Source organism: Jaculus jaculus, chromosome 12, assembly GCF_020740685.1.
Source record: "Jaculus jaculus isolate mJacJac1 chromosome 12, mJacJac1.mat.Y.cur, whole genome shotgun sequence".
Taxonomy (NCBI): domain Eukaryota; kingdom Metazoa; phylum Chordata; class Mammalia; order Rodentia; family Dipodidae; genus Jaculus; species Jaculus jaculus.
The window spans coordinates 59,336,554-59,364,322 of record NC_059113.1 but is presented as its reverse complement, the minus strand read 5'-3'; the positions used below and the strand labels follow the sequence as shown (position 1 = coordinate 59,364,322).

The following is a 27,769-nucleotide window of genomic DNA, read 5'->3' as shown; positions in this document are numbered from 1 at the left end:
CATCCTCAAACACCTCTGTTTGCCCAGAGCAGTAGACACACAGTCTCAAGATTGCCAGAGAATGAGAAAGCTCAGTGTTGTAAACGTGATTCTCCAGGGGTAATTAGGCACTCAGGTGCCATCTGGAAGGGGCATTTTGCTGAGGAAAGAGGTGAGGTTTCCCTAGGACAGTCTGATGAACCACTGTGAAATGGCTCTGAAACTCCCTCAGACACTCCTAAATGATTCCAAATTCAGCCAAGCTGATAATGAGGATGAACCACTGCAGTGCCACCCTGGCCGGACCCCTGGCAGCACAGGGCAGTGTTGAGAACCCCTCCTCCACCCACCTGCCAGCCCCTCCTTCGACCTCTTCAGCAAATTCCACACAAGGAATTCTACAACCCACCTGGCTGGTAGAGAAACTGTCATGAGTGATGGAGGGAAGAGGAATACAGGGTAGCTTCGCCCCGCGTCTCCTAGGCTCTGTGTACAAGAAGTACCCTCAAGGAAGGTGTGCGAGAAGGACCCGTTCGTCTGTTGAGCTGCCCGGGAAGGACATGCTCTGCTCAAGTCAAGAGGTATTAAGTTGTCTAGATGGGGAACATGTCCCTGCACAGAGAGTCACTTCCCCCATCTACTATGGCTTCTAGGACAATCATGGAAAAGGAAAAACCTACTATGAATGACCCTACTTCCTGCAGCTGGTAGGATAATGACTCAGTCAACCTAAGTGCAAAAGCTAGGTCACCCTGGAGAAGTGACAGAGCTTCACTCAGTGTCAATGTTCATGTTGGTAAAATGAAGTCAACTGCACATATCTAATAAGACTGACTTGAAACCATAAAGTATATTTTAGCTTGGAGAGATGCCTTAGTAGTTAAGGCATTTGCCTGTGAAGCCCAAGGACCCAGGTTCGATTCCCCACTACCCATGTAAGTCAGATGTACAAGGTGGCACATGCATCTGGAGTTCATTTGCAGTTGCTGGAGGTTCTGTTGTGCCCATTGTCTCTCTCCCTCTTCCTCTGTCTCTCTCCCTGCCTTTCTAAAATAAATAGATAAATAACTGTTTTGAGCCTGGTGTGTTGTTGCATGCCTTTAATCCCAGCAGTTGGGAGGCAAAGGTAGGAGGATCTCTGTGAATTTGAGACCAGCCTGAAACTACGTAGTGAATTCCAGGTCAGCCTGGGCTAGAGTGAGATCCTACCTTGAAAAATAAAATAAAGTAAAAAAGTAAATTTTACGTACTTATTGCTATCAGATCCTTTTGGCAGTAAACAACAGAAATCCCTTTTCTTGTTTATGTCATTGTCCCACAACTATTCACTAAAAAGTGTGCTTGGTTCTGATCAGGCTGATCCTTGATACTCTGCTCTGATTGGTTTGAGCCTGCATATTCTGACAGCCTGAGATAATTGGTTTATAGTCTGAACTTTAGTCTAATCAGTACTTTCCAACTCAACTTTGTAGTGGCTATTGGAGAAGCAACTAGATCAAGCCAAGTAGACACATTTTGGTCTCTGTTGCTCATTTCTTTTTTTCAAAAAAAAAAAAAAATTCCCTTCCCTGCCACAGTCTAAAAAATATTTTATTTTTATTTGCAGAGAAGAAGAGAGACAGCAAGAAAATGAGCACACCAGAGCTTCTTGCCACTTCAAATGGATTCCAGATGCATGTGCCACTTTGTGCATCTGGCTTTTCATGGGTTCTGGAGAATGGAACTCAGCCATCAGGCTTTGCAAGCAAATGCTTTTAACAGTTGCTCCATCTCTCCAGACCCTCTGTCATTTCGTATTCATATCTCTCCAGAGCTGTGCAGAGATTCTTCTGTATGGGATGGATGTGCAGTGAGGGTCCAGGAACCCCACATTTCAACCAGGTTTTGTGCAGAGTAGTCAACCACTCAATTACGCCTAACTTATCTACATACTATTTCTTTCTCTTATTCAAAAGTGGGTGGCGAATTATGGGCTGAAGAAACTGAAGATGGAGATTTCCAGGTGCCTCGGCCCCAACTGTAGACATCGAAAGTCAGCGTGGCCCAAATCCTGCAGTGTTGTCCCCAGCATAGAGATCAATGTGAGTCACATTCCCCAGACCCTTGTCTTTTGTTAGCCACAAGTGGGAGATGGGGCACCCTGGCCTCTATTGCTGCTTCTTTTAAAAACCACCCCTAAAGTAAAAGTACGCCAGGCAATGAAAGAAATGTAACCCAGGGGCTGGAGAGATGGCTTAGTGGTTAAGCGCTTGCCTGTGAAGCCTAAGGACCCTGGTTCGAGGCTCGGTTCCCCAGGTCCCACGTTAGCCAGATGCACAAGGGGGCGCACGCATCTGGAGTTCGTTTGCAGAGGCTGGAAGCCCTGGCACGCCCATTCTCTCTCTCTCCCTCTATCTGTCTTTTTCTCTGTGTCTGTCGCTCTCAAATAAATAAATTAATTAAAAAAAAATTTAAAAAAAAATCTTTAAAAAAAAAAAAGAAATGTAACCCAGGCTGGAGAGATGGCTTAACAGTTAAGATGCTTGCCTGCAAAGCCTAAGAACCCAGGTTCAATTCCCCAGTACCCACATATAGCCAGATGAACAAGGTGGTCGCGTATGTCTGGAGTTTATTTGTAGCACCTAGAGCTCTGGAATGCCCATTTTTTTCTCTCTCTCTCCCCTTCTCCCCTCCCTCTTTCTCCCTCTGTCATAAATAATAAATAAATTAAAATTTTTTTAACTTTAAAAAAAAAAGAAATGAAATCCTCTTGGAACAGTCAAAACCTCAAGGCCTGAGGTGGCACCCAAAGGAAGATGAGCTCCTTGTAGGGAGAGCTAGGAGCAGGTACTGAGCACACAGGTGGCGGTACCTGCTCCCAGTACTGACAATGGCTGTGTTAGGTTGGCGGGAGGCAACAGGTTCCCTTCTCTATTTTCTACGTTTAGAGTGCTGGGTTTCTTTTCTTCATTATTTTGATGCTGCAAATGTATATTTAGTACAAAATGTAAATCTGATTATTTCCCTCTTTGCCCTTTTATACCATACTATCAACATTTCAGGAAGCTAAAAGTAGCCACAAAACATCAGAATTACTGACTAGAAGAACTTAGGGTCATTTTAGCAAGCTGACCCCATCCATCTGAGATCATCTTTCAATTTGAAATTTATGACCCTTTCACCCCTCCATTAAGGATGTTCTATTTTAAAACTTGGGGATATTTTAGTTTTTATGTTCATAGCTTCTGCATGTAGTAAAACCATCATCCTAATTCTCCCACTCCTCCATAGACCAGAAAGTCTAGTAGTTAATGAAGGGAAAGAAGAGCTGGGGAGATGGCTTGGTGGTTTAAAAGCACTAGCTGCTCAAACATGGGGCCTGAGAGGATCTGAGACTACTGAAATTCAACTACTCCAGCACCGACCTAAGCAGCTGGGCATGCCCATGCACACACATGTGTAATGTGCAGGGAAGTAGGGTGGAGGGGAGAGAGACCAGAGAATCACCAGGACTTGCTGACCCAGAGCCCTGTGAAAATGGCAGCTGTGGTTTGAGTGAGACTCTGCCTCAAGGAAGAAGGCAGATGAATAGAAAGAAGACGCCTGACATTCTCCTCTGGCCTGTGCATGAGGATGTTGAGGGCATGCACATCTGCACATGCATGTACACACTCTGCACACATCACACCTGCACACTCATGTACACACTGCACGCATCACACCTGCACAAGCACATACACACTGTAACATCACACCTGCACACTCATGTACACACTGCACACATCACACCTGCACACTCATGTACACACTGCACACATCACACCTGCACAAGCACATGCACACTGTAACATCACACCTGCACACTCATGTTCACAAACTGTACACATCACACCTGCACACTCATGTTCACACACTGCACACATCACACCTGCACACTCATGTACACAAACTGTATACATCACACCTGCACACTCATGTACACACTGCACACATCACACCTGCACAAGCACATACACACTGTAACATCACACGTGCACACTCATGTACGCACTCTGCACACATCACACCTGCACATGCACACACTGTAACATCACACCTGCACACTCATGTTCACACACTGCACACATCACACCTGCACACTCATGTACGCACTGCACACATCACACCTGCACACTCATGTATGCACTGCACACATCACACCTGCACACTCATGTATGCACTCTGCACACATCACACCTGCACATGCACATACACACTGTAACATCACACCTGCACACTAATGTACACACTCTGCACACATCACACCTGCACACTCATGTTCACACACTGCACACATCACACCTGCACACTCATGTACGCACTCTGCACACATCACACCTGCACACTCATGTATGCACTCTGCACACATCACATCTGCACAAGCACATACACACTGTAACATCACACCTGCACACTAATGTACTCACTCTGCACACATCACACCTGCACACTCATGTTCACACACTGCACACATCATATCACAAACACATGCCACCAAATTTTTTTTTCTTTTTTTTAAGTTTTAATTTAATTTTTATTAACATTTTCCATGATTATAAAAAAATCCCATGGTAATACCCTCCCTCCCCACCAAATGTTTTTAAAGGCAAACATTTTTATTAACCAAAAAAGTATTTTATTTTGAATAAGCAAAAATGGGCCGGTCATGGTATCATGCCTATAATCTCAGGACTCAGGACCCAGAGGAAAAAATGTGAGTGTGAATTCAAGGCTAGACTGGGCTACATAGTGAGACAGTGTTTCAAAAATTAAACAGAACCAGGCATGGTTGTATATACTGTTGGTCCCAGCACTTGGGAGGCTGAGATAGGAGGATTTCTGTGAGTTTAAGGCCAGCCTGGACGAGAGAGTGAGTTCCAGGCCAGCCTGGGCTAGAGTGAGTCCCTGACTTGAAATAAACAGACAGATCTGGGGAGATGGCTCAGTGGGTAATGTACTTGCCACACAAACATGAGAATCTGAGTCCAGATACCCAAAACCACACAAGAGCTGGACGTGGTTGTGTGTGCCTAGAATGCCAGCCCTGGGAAGCCAAGACAGTAGGATCTCTATGGTTTACTGGCTAGGTGGTCTAACCAAATAAGTGAGCTCCAGACCTAGTGAGACACTGCCTCAGAAAATAAGGTGGAGCGCAGTTAGGGAAGACACCCTATGTTAACCTCTGGCCTCCACGTGCACACATGGCGATCCTCCTCTGATTCCTGAGTGCCGAGATTAAAGTTACATGCCACCAAGCCCTGCTGAACTTGATTTTTAAAAATATATTATACATTAAACACATTATAATAGCATAAACTAGTTTAGGGGTACTGAGACTATGAGGAAACAGCTGATGGGGGTAATGGCCTTTGCTTGCCTCTTCCAGGGTGTGGTGAGACACATTCGGTGGACCCTGCAGGAAATGGAGGCATACATCACGTGCATGGAGAAGGTGATGCGGCGCTACGTGCAGAGGCTGCAGTGGCTGCTGTCTGGTGAGCCTGCCTGCTGCCCTGGAGAGACTGAAGCAGCCCAAGAGGAAGTGAAAGGTTAATTCCAGGCAGCCAGGGTCATTCCTTCAAAGCTGGGCCCTCAAGAACTGTCAGGCCAGGGGGTTACATCAAGAGGCTTGTCTGTGTGCAATATGAGCTCTGGTTCAGAGGTCAGGCAAGGTGCTAGATGACAGGAAGGTGAAATGGAGCCGAGAGAACTTGTGTCTGTCCAGGCCTTCTCCAAGGCCATGCACATGACTGAGGTTTCCTGGTTCTGGCCATGACTGTTGGGATGGGAGCAAACAGTGCACCTGGCTTTACATGAACACTGGGGATTTGGATCTAGGCTGAACCCGTGCTGACAGGCTATGCAAGCAATCACGCTTAACCGCTGATCCATTTCCCCAGCCTCCAGGCCTGGCTCTTTATGTGGGTGCTGGGGATTAGACTGAGAACCTCATACTTGCAGAGCAAACACTCATACGTGCTGAGCCATCTCCCCAGACCTTAAAGCTGCAACCTTGATCTCCCCAAGCTCATATCACTAGCTGCTTCTGTCCTCGACAACTGACCCTTCTAACAACCCCACAGGGCAGTCTCCCAGTGGCAGACGCATGGCCAATGATCAGGCAAGCAATAGGTGTTGCAAGACTTTGTATCTGATAGATGCAGTGAGCAAATCTCTCACCCTTTCCCTCCCTCATCCCCACTCATCTTGGAGCAGGGAGCCGCCGACTGTTTGGCTCCATCTTGGAGAGCAAAGTGTGCATCTTGCTGGACACATCAGGGTCCATAGGCCCCTACCTGCAACAGCTGAAAACGGACCTGGTTCTGCTGATCTGGGAGCAGCTGAGGATGCACTGTGACAGGTAGGAGGTGGGGCTGTGGGGGGGTCAGGAAAGTCAAAGGGCAGTTTCAAGGCTTCCCTGGCCAAGTACACTACCTCATAGTTCCAAAGAGCTAGGAGGGTTAAAAAATGCTCTTCTAGTGCTGGAGAGATGGCTTAGCAATGAAGGCACTTGCCTTCAAAGCCTAAAGACCCATATTCTACTCTCCAGATCCCACATAAGCCAGATGCTCAAAGGTGAGGCAAGTGCAAGATCTCACATGTCCACTAGGTGGCACAAGCACATGGAGTTCGATTATAGTGGCTGAGGCCCACCCTCTGTGTACATGTGTGTGTGTGTCTCTCTCTCTAAAATAAAAATTAAATAAAGGGAAGAGAAAGGAAAGGAGGAGGGTACTTAATAGGTTGATATTGTATATATGTAAGTACAATGATTGTGATGGGGAGGTAATAAGATGGAGAATGGAATTTCAAAGGGGAAAGTGGGGGGGGGGGGAATTACCATGTGATTTTTTTTTTATAATCATGGAAAATGCTAATAAAAATTAAAAAAAATAAATTAAATTAAATTAAAATTAAAAATAAATATTAAATAAATACTCTTCTGCCCAGCATGGTGGCACACACCTTTAATCCCAGCATATGGGAGGCATAGGTAAGAGGATCACTGTGAGTTTGAGGCCACCCTGAGACTATATAGTGAATTCCAGGACAGCCTGGGCTAGAGTGAGTCCCTACTTTGAAAAACAAAAACAAAACAATGCTCTTCTGAAATTTTATTGAGCAAGAAAGAATGCTCTATTTTGCTCTGCTGTGGAAAGAATACAGTTTTAGAATTTTTCTGTGTTTTAGTTTGCCTTGAGACAAAGTCCTGGTTGGAGTTCAATATGTATGCCAGAGTGGCCTCGAACTTGCGGTGATCCCCCTACCTCTGCCGCCAGAATACTATGATTGTAGCCATGTCCCATCACACTCTACTAGTGTAGGAAAAAAACCCCGCAGGGGGTCCCCACGCTCTGCCCGAATAAGGCGACACCCCAAATCACTCACTCACGAGAAGCGGTCTTGATGCAAACTGCAAGAGGATTTTATTCCAAGCGCGCTGGGGCCCACAGTCGTACACCGCACAGGGGTAGAGGACTGCAGAGCCCCGAATGCAGGAATGGGGTAGTTTTTATAGGGTTTCTAACAAAGCCTGTGTATTAGACCAATCATTATTTAATATCAGGAGCCCCTGCAGGGTGTTAGCCAGTCAGTTTGTGCCACCCCACAGTTTCTAAGCCAATTAGTTTACTTTGCTCAAGCCCCTCATGGACCAATCACTCTCTTATGACTATGACCTTGGTGGTCAGCGTTTGCGCAGGTCCTTGGGTGGGAGTAGCAGAGTGTGGTATCAGTCTCCTGTGACCTTGGAGGTCAGCACTTGTGCAATTCCTTAGGTGGGGGTAACAGAGTATGGTATCAGCCTCCTATGACCTTGGTGGTCTGAGGCAGGCTGCTACAGCCTATGGTGCGAGTTACTAAGGCTTACAGTGTAGGCTACTAAGGCTTATGGTGCAGGCTATTTACAGAAACTAAATAAGTGGTTTACTTTATTATTTATTTCCCATCCCTGAGGGCTATCTCATGCCCTTTTACCTAGTTTTATATTAGGAGTGGGCTCTGATATAATGAGAAGAGGGATTCTTTACTTGCTTCCAACAGAGAGTAAAGCCTGGAGTTTGAGGTATGCAGGGAGCCCGCTTAAGCTCCCCTTGGAGCGTGATAGTATTTCTGAGCTTCTGAATTCTTGGGCCTTTCACTAGGAATGCAGATTTTAGAACTCTGTCTTGGGTCTGGGATAGTTACAAGCACAGCAAAAGGATCACCATATGGCCTTGAGTTGTGGCTTTGACTGACGTTGATTATTTATTAGTTTGTTTTTATAGGACCAGAAATTGAACTCAAGGTTCATGCACATTAGACAAGAGCTCTACCATTGAGCAATACTGCCCAGTCCTTCCTTGGTTTTCCTTTTTTTTCGAGGTGGGGTCTTACTCTGACCCAGGTTGCCCTGAAACTCATTCTGTAGTCCCAGGCTAGCCTCAAACTCATGGCGATCTTCCTCTGATTCCTGAGTGCTGATATTAAAGTTATATGCCACCAACCCCTGCTGAACTTGATTTTTAAAAATATATTTGGAAGCTGGGCATGGTGACACACACCTTTGGTGACACACGCCTTTAATCCCAGCACTTAGGAGGCAGAGGTAGGAGGATTGCTGTGAGTCCTAGGCCATCCTGAGACTACAGTGAATTCTAGGCCAGCCTGGGCTAGGGTGACACCCTACCTCAAAAAGAAAAAAATATTTGGGCTGGAGAGATGGCGTAACAGTTGAGGGACTTGCCTGCAAAGCCAAAGGACCCAGATTTGATTGCCCAGGACCCACATAAGCCAATTACACAAGATGGTGCATGTGTCTGGAGTTCATTTGCAGTGGCTAAAGTCCCTGGCACTCCTGCTCTCTCTCTCTCTCTCTCTCTCTTTCTCTCTCTCTCTCCTTTGTCTCTCATGAATAAATAAATAAACACTGAGCTGGAGAGATGGCTTAGAGGTTAAAGTATTTGCCTGCAAAGCCAAAGGACCCATGTAAGCCAGATGTACAAGGGACACATGCATCTGGAGTTTGTTTGTAGTGGCTACAAGCCCTGGCATGCCCATTCTTTCTGTCTCCTCTCCTCTTCTCTCTCTCTCTCTCCTTGCAAATAAAATAAATAAAAAATACTAAAAAAATATTTATTTTACATTTGCAAGGAGATAGAGAGCACTAGAGAGAAAATGGGTATGTCAGGACCTCTTGCCACTCAAAAGAACTCCAGGTGCATGCTCCACTTTGTGCATCTGGCTTTATGTTGGTATTAGAGAGCTAACCTGGGCTGTCCAGCTTTGCAATCAAATGCCTTTAACTGCTGAGTCATCTCCCCAGTCCTCTGGATTTGATTTTTCAAAAATATTTTATTGATTAATTTGAGAGAGAGAGAGAATGAGCACACCAGAACCTCTAGCCACTACAAACAAACTCCAGACACATGGGCCACCACGCGCATCAGGCTTACATGGGTTCTGGGGAACTGAACTTGGGTCCTTAAGCTTTGCAGGCAAATGCCTTAACTGCTAAGCCATCTCTCCAGCCCTGAAGTTGATTTTTTGGTTTTTGTTTTTCGAGGTAGGGTCTCACTCTAGCCCATGCTGACCTGAAATTCACTACGTAGTCTTAGGGTGATCTTGAACTCATGGCAATCCTCCTACCTCTGCCTCCCGAGTGCTGGGATTAAAGGTGTGTGATACCACACCCGGCTCCAGAACTTGACTTTTAATTGCAGAAGTTCTTTCTACCCAGAGGGAGATGGGAGATGCTCCCTCAGGTTAGGACTTGTTCTTGTCTTGAAGTTAATGAGGGTAAACATCCACTGGACACTTTATATATGCACTTCATTTGCATGAGATCACCATTCCTCTCAGCACTCTTGTTCTTATTATTTGGAAAAAGAAACTGTGACAGAGAGGTTAAGTAATTTGTGGCTGGGCAGTACTTAAATCTGTTTTGATGTGCATCGAGTCTACAAGGTGCACCCTTTCCGTGTCAGGTGGCCCACAGTCCTCTCCAAGGGGCCACGGGGCTGGCTGTAGGGGTTCTCAAGGAACAGTCCTCCCGGAAGTGACTTCCTACAATTTTAGTGCAGACTGACCAATTGTTCTAACTAACCCTTCCTTTCTCTCTTCTCTGCTTGCCCCTCTCAATCCTCTCTTTCCTTCTACCCAGCTTTAACCTGCTCAGCTTTGCAGGGGGCCTGCAGCCATGGCGCGACACTCTGGTGGATTCCACAGATGCAGCATGTCACGAGGCTCTGCAGTGGGTGACCCGCCTGCAAGCTCAGGGAAGCACCTCGGTCTTCTCAGCATTACTGGCAAGTGCCTCCATTGGACCTGACCTTGTAGCAGAATGGAAATAGCATCACCTCTAGACTGATATCCTGTCATGCGGGATGTACCATGTGTCACTTCATTTCCTCTTCCCCCAAACCAGATGAGAAAGGGATTCTTGCTCTCTCCTTCAGGTGGAGATGCAGAGGTTCACAGAGGCTCTGGGGCTTGCTTGGGATGAACCCGATGGGAATTAGATCCTCCTAGACCTCAGAAGCTTCTTGAGTCTCTCTCACACTCAAGAGGGATCTCAGTCTTTGTCTTTATGTGTGTGAGAGAGTGCGCACGTGTGTGGAGGGCAGAGGTTATTGGGTATCCCCTTATTCTTTGAGACAGGGTCTCACTGAACCTAGAGCTCACCAATTCAACTGGACTAGCTAGTCAGCAAGCCCTAGGGATCCCTGACCTCAGCCTCCCCAACCCTGGGATCACAGGCACACACCTGGCATGTTTACATGGGTCATGGCATCTGAGCGCAGGTCCTCAGGCGTGCATGGAAACCACTCTACCCACTGAGCCATCTCCTCACACTCAGAATGTTGATCTCAGTGGACAAACGTGTCGCCATCCAGTCAGCAATGTTTTCCTTGGGGACAGCAGTGGCTATGCCACATAGTCAGTTTCTGCCCTTCCTAATAAGCACCCCTTTCCCACGCCTGACACCTGTCTTGTGCTGTCTCAGAAAGCCTTCAGCTTTCACGACGTGCAGGGACTGTACCTCCTGACTGACGGAAAGCCAGACACAAGCTGCAGCCTTGTTCTCAGTGCTGTCCAAAGGCTTTGCAAGGATCGAGATGTGAAGGTGCATACCATCTCCCTGAACTGCACAGACAGGTGGGCAGTGAGACTCTGAACTTCTCCCAGGGCTTTCTGACCTTTCTTGAGAAAACATCTGTGAATATTTATGGGGGGAAGATAGAGAGGAAACATTAGTATAGCACTGTTATTATAAATGAGCACATCCCATAACATATGTTAGTCAAGATACAACACCTTCAAAGTAATCTTTATTATCAGGGCTGGAGTGCAGCTTGGTGTAATGTGACATGTGAAGCCCTGGGTTCAGTCCCCATCAGGAAAAAAAAAAGCTCTATTATTAGCAAACTTAATTACTTACATACTCTGTGTCTAAACTGTACGTTCCTTGACAGTCATGTTTGTGTCTCTTATAGGCCTAACACATAGTAGGCACTGGAGAGCTGCCCAGTAAAGGAATGGGGGCAGAAAGTGTTGGCTATGTGCTTTGAGGGTGTCTATGCTAAATGGTACCAGTGGCCTGGTGACTCTCCATACACTACTTGGGAAAGTACGATTGGCAATGCTAACAGTGGTCTGGTATGATTGGTGATGCTAACAAGGGTCTCGTATGACTGGTGATGCTAACAGTGGTCTTGTATGATCAGTGATATTACAAGTTGTCTAGTATGATCGGTGATGCTAACAGGGGTCTCATATGATCAGTGATAACAAAGGTCTCAAAGGTACAAGCTACAACCCAGTTTCCAGGCCACTTTGGTGTTAAACCTCACATGACGCATGTTCCCCCCATAGTTCTGGGACTCAGCCTGTCTCCCTTAACCTCTGTCAGTCTCTTTCTCTGTGATCCCCACCCAGAGCTGCAGTAGAGTTCCTGAGGAAGCTGGCTTCCCTCACTGGTGGGCGCTACCACTGCCCTGTGGATGAGGACACGCTCAGTGGCATTTGTAGCCTGCTCACTCGAGGCTTCATTGAGGAAAGGGTAGGTCACCAGCTGCTGAATATGTTTGTTAAAGCAGCTTAATTAAATATCAACAGCTGTGGATTCCTTCTAACGGAGATCTCTGCTTCTCTTGTAAGACAAAATGTTGGGCTGGAGAGATGGCTTAGTGGGTAAGGTACTTGCCTGTAAAGCCAAAGGACCTAGGTTCAATTCCCCAGGACCCATGTAAGCCAGATGCACAATGGGGTGCTTGCATCTGAAGTTTGTTTGGAGTGGCTGGAAGCCCTGGTGAGCCCATTCTCTCTCTCTCTCTCTCTCTCTCTCTCTCTCTCTCTCTCTCTCTCAAATAAATAAAGAAAAGTAAGACAAAATGTTGACCTAAAAGAATGTTTCCAGATGGCTGTCTTTCTAAGCCCACCCCTCGAGGTTTAGAAAGATAGTTTGGGGTGCCATTACTAATAGACTATCTTACATGTGTTGCGTGATTCACATTATTTTACATAGACAACCTCTTTAAGGCCTCCTGACCACTCTTGTACCCACTTAGATCAAACAGCCTCAAGGAGTTGAGGAAACTGCCAAAGTCAGAGTGAGCCAGAGCTCAACACACGTTATCCACATGCTTAAGCTGTGGATTTCTGTCTTCCAGGCTCACAGATGTTCAGGTCATCTGTTAGGCAACAGATCTAGTGAAGTGGTAGGTTAGCCATGATATTTTTAAAAAAAATGTAAAGGTTCCAGTGATCCTTATCCCTTTGACAGAAAACTGGTGTGCATGTTTAATTTTGTTCGTTTTGCGATAGTGTTTTGCTGTTCAGCCAGGCTTGATCTCCCAGTCTTCTTGTCTCCACCTCCCAAGTGCTTTGGTGATAAATGTGCCATGGCTCCCAGCTTAACTTTCTCCCTTCCATTCCCTTTCCTTCCCTGCCCTTCTTTTGTCTTCTCTTTCCTTTCTTCCCTCCTTCTCTTTGTTTCCCCACTCTCTTTGTAGAATGGCCTGCATGTGGCTGGGATGCACATGTCTCGAGCATGGGTATGCACATGCGCAGTTCACATATGGAGGTCTTTGGGTGTCAGTCCTCACCTTCGGCCTGGGTGAAGGCAGTCTCTTGTTTACTGTTGCATAAAGCAGGCTAGCTGGCCCACAAGCTTCCAGGAGTTCTCCTATCGCTGCTCCCTATTTTGCGGGGGGGGGGGGAGGTGCCATTGTCATAGGTGCTCACCACTGCATCTGGCTTTGTGTGGGTTTGGGAGACGTGAACATGGGTCATCCCACCCACACAGCAGTGCTATCACCCACTGAGATGTCTGCTTCAGCTCCTCCTCCTTTTTTCTTTTCACTGGGATCAAACCCAAGGCTTGGACAGGCACTGTGGATGAGGACATGGAAGTACACTCCCAGATTCCCAGCCCTTGGTTTTGGTTTTGGTTTTGCTTTGTTTTGAGACAGGAACCAACTATGTAGCTGAGGCTGGCCTTGAACTTCTGCTTCTCTTGCCTCTTCCACCCAGGTGCTGGGATTATTGAGATCATAGTTTACCACCACATTCACCCAGGGATTTATTCATGCTAAGCAAGCACTTTGTTATTGTTGTTTTTCAAGGTAGGGTCTCACTCTAGCCCAAGCTGACCTGGAATTCACTATGGAGTCTCAGGGTGGCCTTGAACTCACAGTGATCCTCCTGCCTCTTCCTCCTGAGTGCTGGGATTAAAGGTGTGCGCCACCACGCCCAGCAAGCACTCTTACCTATTGAGCTATGTACCCAGATCCCCCAGCCCTTGGTTTTTTGAGACAGGATGTCACTACGTAATTCAAGGTGGCTTTGAACCTCCCAGGTAGTTGCAGCCTAAAAGCCACGATCTTCCAGCCTCAGCCTCCTGGGGGCTAGGGTCACAGGCGTGTGCCTGGCCACAGACTTAACACTTTAAGGAATGCACTGTTGTCACTGATAATATTTCCAGGGCAGGGCTGGAGAGATGGCTTAGCGGTTAAGCACTTGCTAGTGAAGCCTAAGGACCCCGGTTCGAGGCTCGGTTCCCCAGGTCCCATGTTAGCCAGATGCACAAGGGGGCCCACGCGTCTGGAGTTCGTTTGCAGAGGCTGGAAGCCCTGGTGCACCCATTCTCTCTCTCTCCCTCTATCTGTCTTTCTCTCTGTGTCTGTCGCTCTCAAATAAAAATAAATTAAAAAAAAATTTTTAAACAAAAAAATAAAAAAATATTTCCAGGGCAGCAGGTTGTCAAATAAGACAACCAATCAGAATTCAGATTCCTCTTTAGTAATGGTTAGTTTTATAGGACATGGTGTAATTTCTGAAGTCTACTGACCTCATGTGAGTCCTTTCTTCAGTTGACTCTTCTAGGGGCAAATGTGACAAACACTACCCAAGTTCTCAGGTTAAACCTTGTTAAGGGAGGGTCTGCAAATGGATGGGGGGGATGTTGCTTGTCAGCTGGTTTTCACCATGGTATTTTTAAAATATTTTATTTATTTATTTATTTATTTGAGAGAGAGAGAGAGAGAATGGTCACACCAGGGCCTCTAGCCACTGCAAATGAACTCCAGACACATGCACTACCTTGTGCATCTGGCTTATGTGGTTCCTGGGGAATTGAACCTGGGTTTTTTTGGCTTTGCAGGCAAGCACCTTAACCTCTAAGTCATCTCTCCAGCCCCATCATGGTTTTTGAAATAGGGTCTCAGGTAGCTCCTACTGCCTTTAGACTTACTATGTAGCTGAGACTGGATTTGAACTCCTGTTTTTCTTGCCTCTAGTCCCCAAGTGCTGTGGTTACAGGTGTGAGCTACCTGCCCAGCTATGCAAATGTCTTTGCATTCAGAGTCTGCTACCAATGTAGGCAAAGCTAGTCATGTAATGGATTGAACTTCACATTCCTTTCCCCTTTCCAAGGATCCCACATTGCCACTGTTTGAAGGAGATGACTTAAGGACACTGGCCCAGGAGATCAACAAAGCTAGAAGCTTCCTTGAGCAAGCCCAGGCTGTCAGGTATGCCTGAAAGATCTTCCATCTGACCTAGAGTGGAGCCACGAAGACTCTACCCCAACCAAGGTAGTGCCCACCCTAGACATGGCACCTTGGCTACAAGGGCTTCTCCCTAAAATCCTTGAAATGTGGGAAACCGTTCCCTCTTTTTTGCATGTGTGTGTGTATGTACTTAGGGTGTGCTCATGTGGGCATGTTCATGGGGGGGATGCATATGTGTATACATGGGTGCATGCATACATTGTGTGTGCACATGTGTGTGAGAGCCAGAGGTTGCCACTTATTTATTTATTTATTTATTTATTTATTTATTTATTTATTTACTTATTTATGAGAGGGAGCAAGAAAGAAAGTGGCAGATAGAGAGAGAGAAAGAATGGGCACACCAGGGCCTTCAGCCACTGCAAACGAACTCCAGACACATGTGCCATCTTGTATATCTGGCTTATGTGGATCCTGGGGAATTGAATCAAAGTCCTTTGACTTTGCAGCCAAGCACCTTAACCACTAAGCCATCTCTGCAGGAGGGCTGGAGAAATGGCTTAGTGGTTAAAGTGCTTGGCTGCAAAGCCAAAGGACCCAAGTGTAATTCCCCAGGATCCACATAAGCCAGGTGCACAAGGTGCTGTATGCATCTGGAGTTCATCTGCAGTAGCTAGAGACCCTGTCACACCTTCTCTTTCTCTTTCTCTTTCTCTTTCTCTTTCTCTTTCTCTTTCTCTTTCTCTTTCTCTTTCTCTCTGTCTCTGTCTCAAATAAAAATGAGCAGGCATGGTGGTGCATGCCTTTAATCCCAGCACTCAGAAAGCAGAGGTAGGAGGATCACCGTGACTTGGAGGCTACCCTAAGACTACATAGCAAACTCCAGGTCAGCCTGAGCTAGAGTGAGACCCTACCTTGAAAAAAAAACAATAAATAAATAAAAGCATTTTATTTATTTGCAAAAAGAGAAAGAGTATGGGTATACCAGGGCCTCTTGCCACTGTAAACAAAATCCAGATGTATGTGCCACTTTGTGCATCTGGTTTACATGGGTACTAGGGAATCAAACCTGGGCAGTCTGGCTTTGCAAACAAGTGCCTTAACCGTTGAGCCATCTCTCCAGCCCAACAAAAATATTTTTTAATAAGAGTGTGGAGGGGGCTGGGGAGATGGCTCAGTAAGTAAAGTGCTTGCCACATGAATGTGAGGACCTGAGTTCAGATCCCCAGCACCCACATGAAAGCTTACTGTGGCATTGTGTGCCTGACATCCCAGAGCTGGGGAGGCAGGGACAGCAGAATTCCTAGTGCTTACTGGCTAGCTAGCCAAATAAATAAGCTCTGTGTTCAGTAAGAGACCTTGTCTCAAAAACTAAGATGGAGAGGGCCAGCAAGATGACTTAATGGTTTAGGCCCTTGCTTGCAAAGGCCCACATTTGCTTCCCAGTACCCTCATAAAGCCAGATAGAGTGGCACATGTATCTGGAGTTCAGTTGCAATGGAAGAAGCGCTGGCATGCCCCTTCTCTCTCTGTTTCGCTCCGCTTGCAAATAAATAAAAAGAAATATTTTTTTAAAAATCCAAGTGTGGTGGTACACACCTTTAATCCCAGCACTCGGGAGGCAGAGATAAGAGGGTCACCATGAGTTCGAGGTCACACTGAGACTACATAGTGAATCCCAGGTCAGCCTGGGCTAGAGTGAAACCCTACCTTGAAAAACCAAAATGTAATTATTTAAATATTTGTGTGCTGGGCATGGTGGCTCATACCTTTAATTCCAGCACTTAGGCACTTGGGAAGCAGAGGTGGGAGGATCACTGTGTGTTCAAGGCCATCCTGAGACTACTTAGCGAATTCCAGATCAGCCTGGGCTAGAATGAGAACTTACCTAAAAAAAAAAAAAAAAAAAAAAAGTTTTTAAATATTTTTGTTAGTATACAAAATAATGGATTTCAGTGTAACATTTCATGGGTACACATCACTGTTCTTTGCTCACAGTCACCTCCCCCACTGTGTGAACTCCTTTTCCCTGTCCGCCGTCTTCCTCTCACTGGTCCCTGTCTGCTTTTATGTCATGCAGTTAACTCTAGATTCCACACGTGAGGGAAAGCATGCTATCCTTCCCCATCCCCTTGCCTTCTCCTCTCCTGGGGAGTCATCTTTTTTCACCTCCTGCCTTCCAGATCCCATCTGCAGAAGAAAAACAACACGGAACCAAACGTCACTCTTTGCTAGACAAGTGTTCTCAGGTAAGGGAAGGAAGGGTCGTTGTATCCGCTGAGTGCCCACTGAGGGCTAGGCATATGCTTTGTTAGGTAGAAAGCTGGCACTGTAGGGAGGGATCAGAAACTATGATTTCTAATCACAAAACCATCCCACATGGAGAACCATGCATGGAGCTTCCTTGGCCTGGAGACAAGCTGTCTGATATGGCAGTTGTGACTGAGATCACCACAATAAACACAATTCTTGGCAGGATGTCCCAGAAGCAGAGGGTGGAAAGGCTCTGTCCTTTGGACATGGGGTGACCTGGGTCTACCTCAGCCTCCTGCCCTGTCCCCCAGCAAGCACACCGCTACAGTCCAGCTGCAAGACTGTCACTGACCGGGAAGCTCTGCATTAAGCCCCCTGCCTGGATGTCCACCTTGCACCCCTGCCTGGTGACTTCTGCTCATCCATCGAGGCACAGCTCCACTGTGAAGATGTCCCTGTGACGCATTCAGAGCTAAAAACCTCCAGACAGATCTGGAAGCTTCTAGCCTTCCTCTGGTAGCATCCTGACCAACCATGTCACAACACTCAGCTCAATTTCCTAACTCCTCCCGATGGTGGCTCCCCACGGAGGCTGCTCTCCTAACGCCTCATGGGTCTCAGAACCTGCCACCTGGAAGACACGTGGAAATCAGTGAACACCCTTTGGAATGTGAGAGCCTAAGGAGAGCAGCCAGAAGAGGTTATTTTTCTGGGGTCTTTCTTATGCCTCCCACCACCACCTTGGTGCATGCCAAGGCAGTCACTGACAGCCCAGCTTGGGACAAGAAACCGCCAGTCTCATCATGGCTCCCCCCTCTGCTACAGACTGATGGAAGCCTACCCCAGGGCCCAGCCCAGAGAGAAGCCTTTGACCCAGCTGCATTGTGTGCACATGTAAGACTTAACTTTTCATTCCTTAATAGAATCAAAATGATTTGAAATGCTTGAAGTGATCATTGAGCTGTGTGTGTGTACATGCATGTGTGTGTAGATTTTTTTTTTCAAGGTAGGCTCTCAGGCTGATCTGGAATTCACTATGTCGTCTCAGGATGGCCTCAACCTCATGGCAATCCTTCTACCTCTGCCTCCCAAGTATTGGGATTAAAGGTGTGTAACACCACACCGGCTCTGTGTGTGTAAATATTGAGTGAGATGAAATTTTATTAAAATACTTACATCAGGGACTGGAGAGATGGCTTAACTGTCAAGGTGCTTGCCTGTGAAGACTAAGGGACCAGATTCAATTCCATAGGACCCACATAAGCCAGATACACAAAGTGGCGCATGTGTCTGGAGTCTATTTGTAGTGGCTGCAGGCCCTGGTGCACCTATTCTCTCTTTCTGCCTCCCTCTCCCTTTTTCTCTCTCTCTCCAATAAATAAATAAAGTATTTTTTAAAATTTTTGTGGGGGTTGGAGAGATGGCTTAGCAGTTAAGGCACTTGCCTGCAAAGCCTAAGGATCCAGGTTTGATTCACCAGGTCTCATGGTGGAGACATATTTGGAGTGTGTTTACAGTGGTTAGAGGTCCTGGCATGCCCATTCTCTCTCTCTCCCTTCCTCTATCTGTCTCTCTCCCTCTGTCTCTAGTAAATTAATTAAAAGATTTATTTTTTGGTTTTTCAAGGTAAGATCTTGCTCTAGCCCAGGCTAACCTGGAATTCACTATGTAGTCTCAGGCTGGCCTCAAACTCATGGCAGTCCTCCTACCTCTGCCTCCCAAGTGCTGAGATTAAATGCATGCACCACCATGCCCAGCAAATTTAAATTTTTTGTTATAAAAAGACTCATATCAGGGACTGGGGAGATGGGTCAGTGGTTGGGACACTTGCCTGCAAAGCCTAATGACCTAAGTTCAATTCTCTGGTACCCACATAAAGCCAGATGCACAGTGGCTCATGCATTTGGAGTTTGTTTGCAATGGCTGGAGGCCCTAGCTTGTTCATTCTCTCTCTTTCTCCTCTTGTCTCTCTTTGCTTGCAAATAAAAAAATTTAAAAAAAAAAAAGACTCATCTCATGGGGCTGGGAAGATCGCCTAGTAGTTAAAGGCACTTAATTCCAAAGCATGCTGCCCCTGGTTCAATTCCCAAGCAACCTACATAAGCTGGATGAAAAAGAGGTATCTGTTTGCAGTAGCAAGAGGTCCTGGCATGTGCATGTGTATGAATACATGCAAATACAGTAAAAAAAAAAAATACACCTGACACTACCTACACAAGACCATCATAACAGAAAGAAAAGATCACGACATCAAAATAAAAGACTGGTTGAGAGGGGGAGGGGATATGATGGAGGATGGAGTTTCAAAGGGGAAAATGGGGGGAGGGAAGGCACTACCATAGGATATTGTTCACAATTATGGAAGTTATCAATAAAAAAATAAATAAATACAACTTGGGCTAGAAAGATGGTTTGATGATTAAGGTGCTTGTCTATGAAGCCTAAAGACTCAGGTTCAATTCTCCAGTACTCACATAAGCCAAATGCACAAGGTGGCGCATATGTCTGTAGTTTGTTTGCAGTGGCTGGAGGCCCTGGCATGCCCATTCCCTCCCCCAATAATAAATAATTTTTATAAAATAAAAAAGCATATCAGACTATATGAAGAACTTCAATATGAAAGATAAATACCTTTATTGTTTAACAAAACGGACAGACGGCTGGAGAGATGCTTAGCAGTTAAGCACTTGCCTGTGAAGCCTAAGGACCCCAGTTGAAGGCTCGATTCTCCAGGACCCACGTTAGCCAGATGCACAAGGGGGCGCACATGTCTGGAGTTCATTTGTAGTGGCTGGAGGCCCTGGCGTGCCCATTCTCTCTCTATCTGCCTCTTTCTCTGGCTATTGCTCTCAAATTAATAAAAATAAGCAAAAAAAAAAAAATTTTAATGGACAGAGAGGCTAGGAAAATGGCTCTGCTAAAGCCACTTCTTTGCAAAGCCTGCCTGCCTGCTCAGCTTCAGTTTCCCAGCCCCCACATAAAGCCAGATGCAAGGGGCACAACTATCTGTGATCTCAAGTGTTGTAGTTTGAACATATGTCCCCCATCGACCAGGATGTTTTAGTAAATCTTGTCTCCAGCCACCTGACTAGAGGAGGTGTCACTGGGCATGGATCCTGGTGTCCAGCTCTAAGGTGTATTGGGGGGGCGGGGATCTGATTTTCTAGCTCAAAGGGATGCAGAGAGGTTTGAGCTCTGCCGGGGGCCCCTGCTGTTTGCTGTCAGTTTTGTGCCTGTTGCTTTTGGTGTGTGCTGGCTGGCGATGGTCTCTGCCTGGATGATGGAAGCAGCTTCTTCCGCCGCTGATGGACCTCCCCCTGTCTGTAAGCTTGAAATACAGCCCTTCCTTCCTGTGCTGGTTTGATTCAGGTGTCCCCCATAAACTTAGGTGTTCTGAATGCTGGGTTCCCAGCTGATGGAGATTTGGGAATTAATGCTTCCTGGAGGGGGTGTATTGTTGGGGGCAGGCGTATGGGTATCATAGCCAGTGTCCCCATGCCAGTGTTTGGCACACTCTCCTGTTGCTGTGGTCCACCTTGTGTTGGCCAGGGGTTGATGTCCACCCTCTGCTCATGCCGTCATTTTCTCCTGCCATCATGGAGCTTCCCCCTTGAGTCTGTAAGCCACAATAAACCTCTTTTTTCCTACAAGCTGCTCTTGGTTGGGTGACTTCTGCCAGCAATGTGAACCTGACTATAACACTCCCCTAAACTGCCTGGTTTGGATGTTCATCCCAGCAACGTAAAACTGACTCTAACACCATGTTCTCCAACAATGGGAGGCAGAGCCAGGAGAGTCTAAAGCTTGAAGACCAGCTAACCTAACTGTCTGTAGTCTGTTTGCAGTCTGACAATTTGTTTGCACTTGCAAGAGACCCTGTCTCAAAGAAGGTGGAGCACAGACACCTCAAAGTTGTCCTCTGAACCCCACATGTCTGCCATGGCACACACACACACACAAATAAAAATGATTTTTAAAAATGGACAGATACTCAAGCACAAATTAGACAATTAGCATATGAAAAACTGTTCAACAGCTGAGGGTGTTTGTGGTAGGTGCTTGTCTAGCATACACAAGGCCCTGGGGTCAATCTTCAGTGGCCCCTTCACACAATACAACTGCCAGCCATGATTATGATTGTAGCACATGCCTGTGATTCTAGCGCTTGGGAGGTAGAGGCAGTAGAAACAGGAGTCCAAGGCCAGCCTGGGCTACGTGAGACCGTCTCCACAAACCTAACCTCCAGAATCCCTCAAAAAAGAGAAAATGGGGGGCGGAGGGTATTACCATGGCATATTTTTTTTTGGGGGGGGTTTCGAGGTAGGGTCTCACTCTGGTCCAGGCTGACCTGGAATTAACTCTAGTCTCAGGGTGGCCTCGAACTCACGGCGATCCTCCTACCTCTGCCTCCCGAGTGCTGGGATTAAAGGCGTGCGCCACCACGCCCGGCTCCATGGCATATTTTTTATAATCATGGAAAATGTTAATAAAAATTGAGAATAAATAAATAAATAAAGGGGGGAAAAGAGAGAAAATGGGAAGGCACTCAACAGCTTTACTTGTCATGGAATGCAAACTAGGATCGCGAGATGCACACATGCTCACAAGGATGGCTGGAACCAAACCGCTGACTGTGTGGAGACACGGAGCAAGTGACGCTCACATCGCAGGCTGGGCTCAGGGAAAGAGAACATGAGTGGGCTGTACCACTTTGGAAAACAAATTGGCGTGCCAGGCATGGTGGCACATGCCTTTAATTCTGGCACTCAACAGGCTGAGATAGGAGGATCACTGTTAGTTCAAGGCCAGCTTGATCTATAGAGTGAGTTCCAGGTCAGCCTGGGCTAGAGTGATACCCTGCTTCAAAAACAAACAAAAATAAAAACAGAGAGCCAGGCATGGTGGCACACACCTTTAATCTCAGCACTTGGGAGGCAGAGGTAAGAGGAGCACTGTGAGTTCAAGACCACCCTGAGAGTACATAGTGAATTCCAGGTCAGCCTTAGTTAGAGTGAGACCCTACCTCAAAACTCAGGGAAAAAAAAATAGCCAGGTGTGCAGAGGTAGGCGGATCACCATGAATTCAAAGCCACCCTGAGAATACATAGTGAATTACAGGTCATCCTGAGCTAAAGTGAGCCCCTACCTCAAAAAACAAACAAAATTATATATATACAGTGCTCACTTCAGAAGCACATATATTAAAATTGGAACAATACAGAGAAGATTAGCATGGCCCCTGTGCAAGGATGACATGCAAATTCATGAAGTGTTCCATATTTTTTAGAAAAAAAAAACTGCAGGAGTGGTGGCACACACACCTTTAATCCCTGCCCCAAAATTGGCACTTCCTACTAAGGCAAAGCATATGGCAAGTGTATGTCCAGCAGTTCCACTATGCAGGAAGTGGTGACAGACTCAGCAATGTTTTCAATAGCTTTATTTGTAAGAGCCCCAAACTGGATACCACTCAAATATCCATCTGGGCTGGAGAGATGGTTTAGCAGTTAAGGCATTTGCCTGCAAAGCCAAAGGACCCAAGTAAGCCAGATGCACAAGGGAGTGCATGCATCTGGAGTTCGTTTGCAGTGGCTGGAGGCTCTGGTGTGCCCATTCTCTCTCTCTCTCAAATAAATAAATATTTTAAAAAGAGGAAAATCAAGGTGGGCATAGTGGCACATTCCTTTAATCCCAGCACTTGGGAGGCCGGGGTAGGAGAATCACTGTGAGTTCAAGGCCACCCTGAGACGACATAGTGAATTCCAGGTCAGCCTGAGCTGGAGTGAGACCCTACCTTGAGAAACCAAAAAAAAAAAAAAAAAAAAAATATATATATATATATATGTTTATATGAAAGAGAAAAATCAGAATATCCATCCATCCATGCACAATGGGCAAAGAAATTATGACATGTTTGGATATATATTTTTAAATTTTTTTTTCGAGGTAGGCGCTCACTCTAGCCCAGGCTGACCTGACACTCATTCTGTAGTCCCAGGCTGGCCTTGAGTTTACAGCGATCCTTCTACCTTGGCCTCCTGAGTGCTGGAAATAAAGTCATGCTCCACCACACCTGGTTTTTTAAGCTTACTGACAACTTCCATGCATATACACACTATACCATGTACCCCCTCCACTGAGTCTATCCTTTCTTTTTTTTTTTGGTTTTTTGAGGTAGGGTCTCACTCTGGTCCAGGCTGACCTGGAATTAACTCTGTAGTCTCAAGGTGGCCTTGAACTCGTGGCGATCCTCCTACCTCTGCCTCCCGAGTGCTGGGATTAAAGGCGTGCGCCACCACGCCTGGCTTATCCTTTCTTTACAATTAATCCTTGTTCTATTTTTTCCCTTGTTCTATTTTTATTTATTTTTGGTTTTTTGAAGTAGGGTCTCACTCTAGCCCAGGCTAACCTCGAATTCACTATGTAGTCTCAGGGTGGCCTTGAACTCATGGCGGTTGTCTTATCTCTGCCTCCTGAGTGCTGGGATTAAAGGCATGCACCATCATGCCTGGCTTCCCTTGTTCCATTTTAGTGTTAGTTTTCCCCCTCCTTTTTTTAAATAGTTTTTGTTCATTTTTTATTTATTTATTTGAGAGTGACAGACACAGAGAGAAAGACAGATAGAGGGAGAGAGAGAGAATGGGCGCGCCAGGGCTTCCAGCCTCTGCAAACGAACTCCAGATGCGTGCGCCCCCTTGTGCATCTGGCTAACGTGGGACCTGGGGAACCGAGCCTCGAACCGGGGTCCTTAGGCCTCACAGGCAAGCGCTTAACCGCTAAGCCATCTCTCCTGCCCTTTCCCCCCTCCTTTAAGGCAGGTCTTGTGCAGGTAGCATCACCCACTATGAGGTCATGCATGTCACAGTGTGATGTATTTACATAGTGGCAAAGGACACATAAATGGAAAGAGAATGAAGAACAAGCTCAGGATGTAGTTCAGTTGGCAAGGCTCTTGCCTGGCATGCTTGAGGCCCTGTGTTCAATACCCGTATGGAGAGAGAGATGAATGAATAACACCTGCCTTCAACAAGATGCATTAAACTCCCAGACAGTGGTAGCAGACACAAGAGTACATGGTTCAGAATCCCGTTTGTATGAAGTTACATGGAGGTAAAATCCGAATAATGGTTCCCATGAAGATTAGGCTGCTGGAAATGGGCTACAGCTTCATCTGAGTGGAAGTTACACCGGGGTACTGCTCTGACATGGATGGGATTTGAATGTGTCCACCAAGCAATACTTCTGTTGAAACTTGCTATGATGCTCAGGGATGAGCCCTGTGAGAGGTGACTGGGATTGGCTAAGGTCATGAAAGCAGAGCCCCCCCCCCCAATTAATGAACCCTGGAGGCTTTATAAGACAAGCAAGAGAATGCAAAAGAGACACATATACATGCCCTTTCTCTTCTGTGATGTCCTGTGTCATCTCAGGTCTCTGCCAGCTAGAAGGCCATCACCAGATATAGCCTGGTAATGACCTCTAGACTTTGAACAAAACTTAAATGTTTTTCCTCTGTAAGGTTACCCAGCTTCAGACATTTTATTATAACAAAAAATGGAGAATTTATATATATATATATATATATATATATATATATATATATATATATATATTTATTCATCAAGCACACCCAGGAGGCTAAGGTAGAAGGATTGCTGCCAATTTGAGACCAGCCTGGACTACATAGGGAGTTCAAGACCAGCCTGAGATGCAGACATAGCAAACCCACATCTTGGGGAGAAATATCCATCAAACTGGGCTGGAGAGATGGCTCAGCAGTTAAGGCACTTACCTACAAAGTCTAAGGACCCTGGTTTGATTCTCCAGTACCCACATAAACCCAGATGCACACAAGGTGGTACATGTGTCTGGAGTTCATTGCAGTGGCTAGAAGCTCTGGCATGCCCATTCTCTCTCTCTCTCTCTCCACTCCCCCCCTCAAATAAATCAATAAATATTTTCAAAAGCCCATCAAGTAAGGCGGGTATGGTGGTACACGCCTTTAATCCCAGCACTCGGGAGGCAGAGGTAGGAGGATAACTGAGTTTGAGGCCACAATTAGATTACCTAGTGAATTCTAGGTCAGCCTTGGCTAGAGCAAGACTCTACCTTGAAAAAACAAAACAAAAAAAAAAACAAAATCAATCTTTTTTTTTTTTTTTTTTCATGCTAGGGTTTCACTCTAGCCCAGGCTGACTTGGAGTTCACTATGGAGTATCAGGGTGGCCTCGAACTCATGGCAATCCTCCTACCTCTGCCTCCCGAGTGCTGGGATTAAAGGCGTGTGCCACCGCTCCTGGCTCAATCATTTCTTAATATAAATAAATAAATAAAAATGCCATCATTGGGCTGAGAGACTTCTCAGTGGTTAGAGGTGCTTATTTGCAAAGCCTGATGGCCTGGGTTCAATTCCCAGTACCCATGTAAAGCCAAACATACAAAGTGACACATGTCTGGAATTTATTTGCAGTGGCAGGAGGCATTTGTGCATTGATGCGCGAGCTCTTGCTCTCTCTCTCTTAAATAAATAAAATTTTAAGAAAGCAATCAAAGGAACAGATAAAACACTCAGTTTACTGAGATTTGACAAGCTCCCTTGGCCACGCTCTACTGTGCCCAGCGAGACAGCTGTGACCACAGCTCCTGTCACAGTGAATCTCAGTCAGGTTCATCTTGCAAGGTTGACTTCTGGGTCACCAGAAACACAGGGAAAATGCTAGAGATGCCCTAAGCGGGGCATGGTGGCACCTTTAATCCCAGCCCTCCAGTGGCAGAGGTAGGAAGATCACTGTGAGTTCAAGGCCAGCCTGAGACTTCGTAGTGAATTCCAGGTCAGTCTGAGCTAGAGTGAGACCCTACCTCGAAAAACAAAAACAAAAACAAAAACACAAACACAAACAGTGGCTGCAACAACAGGGATGCATCACCTCACAGTCTGGAGGCTGGCAGTCCAAGATCAATATGCCAGCAGAGCCAGGCTCTCCCTGAAGGCAGGAGGAATGACCTGGCCAGGCTCCTCACTTCTAGTAGCTCGTGTGGGATAAGGGGAGATGGGGGGGGGCACCATCTTAATTCTAGTCTTCACATGATGCTCTCCCTTTGGGTGTTGCCGTGGCCACATGGCCCCCTCTCTTTTGGGACACCAGTCATACCAGAGTAGGAGCCTGCATGGCTGGCGAGTGGAAAGCACCCTCTCGGGTTCTGGGAGGAGCCCTGGCGTCTTTTCCCCACGGTCCATTTCACGGGTCCCTCGGAGGCGGGGCCTGCGCGGTTCCTCGCCGAAGGGAAGCTCGGGTCCCCGCAGGCGCCGCCCACCTCGCCCCGCCGGGCGCCGAGACCTGCGAGGAGGCGCCGGGAGCGCAGCGCGCGGAGCCCGGGAGCCCGGCCAGGTGAGCGCGGGCTGGGGAAGGACGGCGAGCGCCCACCAGGGGAGGGGATCCGCTGCCCCCCGTAGGGAGCATGCTCCAGAAGGATGAAGTTCCTGGGGTGGGTCTCAGGTCCTTCCACCAAGCCCTGCTTGGGATCCCCAGGGACCTGCATGTGGACTGAGCCCTTCAACGCTCTTCCCTTCTGCCCCTGCCCCCTCTCCCCCTCGCTAGCCACCTCTCTCGGTCTCACTGTGATCCCAGGCCGGCCCACCGTCTCAGCCTCCCAAGTGCTGGGATTTTAGGCGCACCCCACCATCCTTCCTCTGATCATTCTAGTTCAAGATGCCTCTTCCACCTCCTCCTGCCCCTCTCCCCCTCCTCATATGGGGGCACGACTGTATTTTGTCACAGAGCTTGGGCAATAAAGCAGTGGCGTAGGAGACAGTTCTTGTAACTGTCCAGGGTCCCTGCCCTGCGGTCCACCAGCTAGAGCTTTTCAGTCACTCAACTCAGCAAACGCTTGCTCGTTGGCGTGGCTAGTATGCACCATGTGGAACGGACTTAACCTACCTGTAGCTGCAGGGCCCGACACACAGTAGGTCGACAGTTCACCTCCACTGCTTTTATTCCGATGATAATGACCTGGCTGTTGGTCCAGCCTCCTGCTTAGGTGGGTGGGTATGAAGGACTGACAGTCTGCAGGGGGCTTGGGCAGACCCCGTGATATCAACCAACTGCTGTCTTGGGGCACTGGAGGCAGCACGTGGGGGGCTCCCCGTGCAGAACTTGGGATTCTAACACTTTTCCAGGTGCTAAGCCCTTTGGATACCGTGTGCTTCTTCCTCTTTCTCCAGGAAGCCTTCCCACCTTCCAAGTCAAAAAACACACCTCCCAGTCTGGTGAGGTTCCCCGTGGCATGACTGGCTCTCTCTTCCTCTGGACCCACAGGAAACTGAGGAAGGCTCTGTAAATGTCAGTCATGCAGCAGTTCAAGGCCTGGCTGCCTTCTCTGACTCCCTTGGGATCAGGGGCCACCTGGAGGTTCTCGGGGGCTCTGAGAGGGTCTGAGTCGTTCAGAGGTTTGCTTTACTCAGAGCTCCCTCGGTCTTAGCGGCTCGTGATCTGTGTGTCTTGGGATAACTTGAGAACACTTCTGATTTC

General features: G+C 47.0%; 1 protein-coding gene and 1 non-coding gene across 2 annotated transcripts in view; both read left to right on the top strand.

Annotated features, from left to right (window-relative positions):
- Vwa3a (von Willebrand factor A domain containing 3A) overlaps positions 1-18,135 on the top strand; it is a 92,599-nt gene extending 74,464 nt beyond the window's left edge. Inside the window, exons 24-33 of the mRNA XM_045131396.1 lie at positions 463-560; positions 1,935-2,060; positions 5,384-5,492; positions 6,214-6,358; positions 10,139-10,283; positions 10,982-11,133; positions 11,914-12,037; positions 14,911-15,008; positions 17,171-17,236; positions 17,552-18,135. Of these exons, the coding sequence (XP_044987331.1) occupies positions 463-560; positions 1,935-2,060; positions 5,384-5,492; positions 6,214-6,358; positions 10,139-10,283; positions 10,982-11,133; positions 11,914-12,037; positions 14,911-15,008; positions 17,171-17,222 (1,049 nt within the window). The 3' untranslated portion in view covers positions 17,223-17,236; positions 17,552-18,135. The remainder of the gene's footprint in view (positions 1-462; positions 561-1,934; positions 2,061-5,383; positions 5,493-6,213; positions 6,359-10,138; positions 10,284-10,981; positions 11,134-11,913; positions 12,038-14,910; positions 15,009-17,170; positions 17,237-17,551) is intronic.
- Positions 18,136-22,417: 4,282 nt separating this feature from the next.
- LOC123453803 lies at positions 22,418-22,524 on the top strand. The gene has a single exon (XR_006632981.1). It is a non-coding gene; the product is annotated as a U6 spliceosomal RNA (small nuclear RNA).
- The last annotated feature ends 5,245 nt before the right edge of the window (positions 22,525-27,769 follow it).